The sequence below is a fragment of the Oncorhynchus clarkii genome, chromosome 25 (genome assembly GCF_045791955.1).
Source record: "Oncorhynchus clarkii lewisi isolate Uvic-CL-2024 chromosome 25, UVic_Ocla_1.0, whole genome shotgun sequence".
In the NCBI taxonomy this organism is placed as follows: domain Eukaryota; kingdom Metazoa; phylum Chordata; class Actinopteri; order Salmoniformes; family Salmonidae; genus Oncorhynchus; species Oncorhynchus clarkii.
The window spans coordinates 41,385,984-41,391,983 of NC_092171.1; the positions used below are offsets into that span (position 1 = coordinate 41,385,984).

The 6,000-nt window shown below is 45.9% G+C and overlaps 1 protein-coding gene across 2 annotated transcripts in view; it reads left to right on the plus strand.

The window, feature by feature from the left end:
- The window catches only part of LOC139383475 (E3 ubiquitin-protein ligase TRIM9), an 89,483-nt gene that overhangs the window by 40,643 nt on the left and 42,840 nt on the right, over window positions 1-6,000 (plus strand). For both annotated transcript variants that reach the window (XM_071128030.1, XM_071128031.1), the window contains exon 2: window positions 4,091-4,186. In XM_071128030.1, the coding sequence (XP_070984131.1) occupies window positions 4,091-4,186 (96 nt within the window). The remainder of the gene's footprint in view (window positions 1-4,090; window positions 4,187-6,000) is intronic.

Genomic DNA, 6,000 nt, shown 5'->3' on the forward strand with positions numbered 1-6,000 from the left:
TCCATTTATTCCAATGATCGTGACAGAAGATCCCACCACCCACGGACCAAGAAGCGGAGGAGGAGCAGGGATCCTGGGCCTGGGAGGAAAGCCAGGAGTGGAGGACATCCTGGGATGGGACTTGGGATGAAATAAGTCAGGAGACAAACGCCTGCCATGGAAGCAGGCGGAAGCAGGTGGAAGCAGCGAAGGAGAGACAGCGACGACGTTGTTGGTTTGGCTGGAGAGGCAAGACAGTCGCCCTAAGAAGCGTGTTGGCCGTCCGGTGCCATCTGTGTTAGCTCCCGTATATCGTCCTGAGGAGCATGTCATCTGTCCGGTGCCATCTGTGCCGGCTCCCGTATATCGTCCTGAGGAGCATGTCATCTGTGCCGGCTCCACGCACCAGGTCTCCAGTGCGCCTCCACGGTGTTTGTTTGTTATTTAGCCTGCTCAGATTTCATTGTTCATATTCAAGCCATAGCTGATATCTTTCATACCATTTCAGCCAAAAACAGTCTATTTTTATTGTATATTGTATGTTTTCATGTGTTTTTTTTGTTGGTTTTTTTGACAGACATTGGTTAATTGATAATTGACAGCCCTCATTTGGCTAATTCTAGGCAGGTGGTTAACCCTTTACTCTCTTGGGAATTGGCCTGTATGGACTAAATAAATGTATGGACTATATATGAAATGGTTCTTACAGAAGAAATAGGAAAATGCAGAACCATGGTAGAAAATGGAAAGGAACGATTAATGTGAAAATTATTAGACCTAAGGTGAAGGGGGGGGAAAAAAATAGTTCAACAGAATCAAGACTGAATCCAAACGTTACACTGTTGATTTTTATGGGCCTTTAACGTTTACTGTACTTTTCACCTTATTTGTTGATAAATGAAATCTAAAAATACTCTTGTTGGGTAGGTGAAACACAAGACAAACAAATTACAAAGGTTTGAGTGAGATGACTAAAAGAGCGTAAGTTATTAATAAGGTTTACCTGGAGACGATTGGACCTCTGAAATTAAATGGATGGGCCCTTCCTTCAAAAAAAGACATTTGAACTAAACCCTCCCTGAACGCTTGAAAAACCAAAACTTCTCTATTCCCAAAATCAAAATAACAAAGTATATAGCAGCGAACATGCCTACCATTTACTAGAGACTTAGATATGCAGTTTTAGAAACTGTTCCTTGTCCTGTAAGCATTACATGGCAACGCAGGAATTTTTATAGTGCACAGGGCTGCGAGCCAGAAGGTTGTGGGTTCACAGACCACCGTGGACAAGAATAGGGGTGGAAACATCTCCGTTAGAGTAAAAGCATTGCATGAATCTTATCATTGTATGTGCGGGGTCTGAGAAAACAAATGTCCTTCTATAAACATTTCATGCAATTCTGTAAAATGTTTTACATGACTGGAGACCTTAGCAGAATCTTACAAGCTAAAAATGGACAGAGAGATCGGAGTATGGGTTCATCTTGTCATATTTCTCCAATGCCAAATCAGTGTGTCTTGTTTGCAGCGAAACTGTCCCTGTTCGGCAAAGTCATTAAATCTGAGACATCATTAGGAATCTGAGCTTGGTACTTAAAAAAAAAAATTAGGCCAATCTGAGTCAAAAAATAGTTTTAAAAAAGTCAAAAAAGAGTTTTAAAAAAGAGTCAAAAAATAGTTTTAAAAAACATGTATGTTTGCCTGCTCCTCTTCGTCCGTGGCTTTAACCCCAACGAGAGGTCACAAGTGTTTCCCCAAAACATATTTATCTTAAGCTAGCAAAAGGGGGTAGGTCTATGCTTTCTGCCATTTTCTTTAATAAAAAGGTACGCCTATGGCATACCTTCTCATACCCTTCTCAATTCAAGTCTAGGTTTTAACTTATCAGCCCTTCACTGAAACGAAGGTAGGCTATTTAAAGAGTGCATCGTGGGTGGAGAAATTGAGCATCCCTGTGGTACACAGCATCCCTGTTGTTGACTCTAATGCTTCCCACAGTTGTGTCAAGTTGGCTGGATTTCCTTTGGGTGGTGGACCATTCTTGATACACACGGGAAACTGCAGAGCGTGAAAAAAACAGCAGCGTTGTAGTTCTTGACACACTTAAACAGATGCGCTCTGGCACCTAGTACAATACCCCGGTTCAAAGGCACTTAAATCTTTTGTCTTGCCCATTCACCCTCTGAATGGCACACATATTGTGTTCTGGAACTGAGGGTTGTGTTCTGGAACTGACGGTTCTGTTCTGAAACTGAGGGTTGTGTTCTGAACTGACGGTTGTGTTCTGGAACTGAGGGTTGTGTTCTGGAACTGAGGGTTGTTCTGGAACTGAGGGTTGTGTTCTGGAACTGAGGGTTGTGTTCTGGAACTGACGGTTGTTCTGGAACTGAGGGCTGTGTTCTGGAACTGAGGGTTGTGTTCTGGAACTGGGGGTTGTGTTCTGGAACTGGGGGTTGTGTTCTGGAACTGACGGTTGTTCTGGAATTGAGGGTTTTGTTCTGGAACTGAGGGTTGTGTTCTGGAACTGAGGGCTGTGTTCTGGAACTGAGGGCTGTGTTCTGGAACTGAGGGTTGTGTTCTGGAACTGGGGGTTGTGTTCTGGAACTGAGGGCTGTGTTCTGGAACTGAGGGCTGTGTTCTGGAACTGAGGGTTGTGTTCTGGAACTGAGGGTAGTGTTCTGGAACTGGGGGTTGTGTTCTGGAACTGACGGTTGTTCTGGAACTGACGGTTCTGGAACTGAGGGTTGTGTTCTGGAACTGACGGTTCTGGAACTGAGGGTTGTGTTCTGGAACTGAGGGTTGAGTCCTGGAACTGAGGGTTGAGTTCTGGAACTGAGGGTTGTGTTCTGGAACTGAGGGTTGTGTTCTGGAACTGATGGTTGTGTTCTGGAACTGACGGTTGTGTTCTGGAACTGGGGATTGTGTTCTGGAACTGAGGGTTGTGTTCTGGAACTGAGGGTTGTGTTCTGGAACTGGAGGTTGTGGTCTGGAACTGGAGGTTGTGTTCTGGAACTGAGGGTTGTGTTCTGGAACTGAGGGTTGTGTTCTGGAACTGACGGTTGTTCTGGAACTGAGGGTTGTGTTCTGGAACTGGGGGTAGTGTTCTGGAACTGAGGGTTGTGCTCTGGAACTGAGGGTAGTGTTCTGGAACTGAGGGTTGTGTTCTGGAACTGAGGGTTGTGTTCAGGAACTGGGGGTTGTGTTCTGGAACTGGGGGTTGTGTTCTGGAACTGAGGGCTGTGTTCTGGAACTGGGGGGTGTGTTCTGGAACTGAGGGTTGTGTTCTGGAACTGAGGGTTGTGTTCTGGAACTGAGGGCTGTGTTCTGGAACTGAGGGTTGTGTTCTGGAACTGAGGGTTGTGTTCTGGAACTGAGGGTAGTGTTCTGGAACTGAGGGTTGTTTTCTGGAACTGAGGGTAGTGTTCTGGAACTGGGGGGTGTGTTCTGGAACTGAGGGTTGTGTTCTGGAACTGGGGGTTGTGTTCTGGAACTGAGGGTTGTGTTCTGGAACTGAGGGTTGTGTTCTGGAACTGAGGGTAGTGTTCTGGAACTTGGGGTTGTGTTCTGGAACTGAGGGTTGTGTTCTGGAACTGAGGGTTGTGTTCTGGAACTGAGGGCTGTGTTCTGGAACTGAGGGTAGTGTTCTGGCCAGATGAAGCAGAGTCTCCCTCTCACCCTCTCTTCTGCCTCAGTCCTCCTGAAAGATAAAAAGCTCTGTCCCCACTTGGCTGATCTCTAGTCAGTTCACTCAACGGCACACAGCACTCAGGGTTACTGTTAGGAGGTGCGTGTGTGTGTGTGTCAGACCACGCCCTCACTCTACCCCACAACCACCTCCGACCCCCTCCCACCACCAACCTCCGACCACACTCCCCCACCTTTGGCCACCCCCCACCCACCTCTGATCCGATCCCCTCACCCCAACCACCTCCGACCCCTCCCCTCCGCTGACCTCCGACCCCCTACCCCCAACCACCTCTGACCCGCTCACCTTCAACCCCCGCCCCCCTCCTCTCAACCACCTTAGTCCAATTGATTGATATATTCATTCATTAATTCATTCACATGGACGTGTCTAATGCTGACCATGTTTCTCTCTTGTCCTCCTCAGGGCCAGCTGTCCCAGGCCCTCAACATCCTGTCTGACAGAGCTACCGAGGCCAAGGAGTTCCTGGTTCAGCTGAGGAACATGGTGCAGCACATCCAGGTACAGTTACACACTCACTGCTCCTCCTGACCTACATCGTCATAGGATGCATCCCAAATGGCACCCTATTCCCTGTATAGTGCACTACTTTTGATCAGGGCTAAATAGGGCTTTGGTCTAAAGTAGTGCACTATATAGGGAATAGGGATGCCATAGGGCTTTGGTCTAAAGTAGTGCACTATATAGGGAATAGGGATGCCATAGGGCTCTGATTCAAAGTAGTGCACTATATAGGGAATAGGGTTCCATAGGGCTCTGATTAAAAGTAGTGCACTATATAGGGAATAGGGTTCCATAGGGCTCTGGTTAAAAGTAGTGCACTATATAGGGAATAGGGATGCCATAGGGCTCTGATTAAAAGTAGTGCACTATATAGGGAATAGGGTTCCATAGGGCTCTGATTAAAAGTAGAGCACTATATAGGGAATAGGGTTCCATAGGGCTCTGATTAAAAGTAGTGCACTATATAGGGAATAGGGTTCCATAGGGCTCTGGTTAAAAGTAGTGCACTATATAGGGAATAGGGATGCCATAGGGCTCTGATTAAAAGTAGTGCACTATACAGGGAATAGGGTTCCATAGGGCTCTGATTAAAAGTAGTGCACTATACAGGGAATAGGGATGCCATAGGGCTTTGGTTAAAAGTAGTGCACTATACAGGGAATAGGGTTCCATAGGGCTCTGGTTAAAAGTAGTGCACTATATAGGGAATAGGGATGCCATAGGGCTCTGATTAAAAGTAGTGCACTATATAGGGAATAGGGATGCCATAGGGCTCTGATTAAAAGTAGTGCACTATATAGGGAATAGGGATGCCATAGGGCTCTGATTAAAAGTAGTGCACTATATAGGGAATAGGGATGCCATAGGGCTCTGATTAAAAGTAGTGCACTATATAGGGAATAGGGTTCCATAGGGCTCTGATTAAAAGTAGTGCACTATATAGGGAATAGGGATGCCATAGGGCTCTGATTAAAAGTAGTGCACTATATAGGGAATAGGGTTCCATAGGGCTCTGATTAAAAGTAGTGCACTATATAGGGAATAGGGTTCCATAGGGCTCTGATTAAAAGTAGTGCACTATATATAGGGAATAGGGTTCCATAGGGCTCTGATTAAAAGTAGTGCACTATATAGGGAATAGGGATGCCATTTGGGACGTAGTCACAGTCCCTCCTCCCGCCATCACAAGCCCCTCCTACACTCTCACCCAGTCATAGCCCCAATCCCCTGTCATTCTTTAGGAACTCCTTAAGGCGTCCGCATGCTTCCCAGACAAAACACTTCGGGAAGACGTTGTGTATATACCATGACAAAACATTTTTGGTTCGTTTTGGACATCAGTAAGGGTAATAAAATAAATCTGGAGGCCGAAGTCGGTGGCCCGAAGTCTACTGGCCTTCGTCGGCGATTGGTCAACAGTAGGGATTCTTCAATAAAGTCTTTGTTGTCATTCAACGAGAGATTACTGCACATGTTTTCATGGAGAAATACTGCAACAAACATCTTAGTTAGATGTGAAATTGCGTGACTAAAATCTCCTCTGCAAAAACGTCCAAATTAATGACAGATTTCTTGAGTTGTCTTAGATGAATTCAGACTATTTTGAAGAAGTGTATACTGGCTACGGCGTCTCAAAATGGACAAACAGTACTAATGCCGTTTTTTTCCCCTTGTTTTTCAAGCGAAGGTCTTTCAAGGGAGTATGCGAGCACACTCAGCTTCGGCTCGGCGCCAGCCTGACTGAAGCATGCGGACGCCTTTAGTTCACTAATATGTACAGAACTTTAAGCATTGACAACTGTGAACTTTGC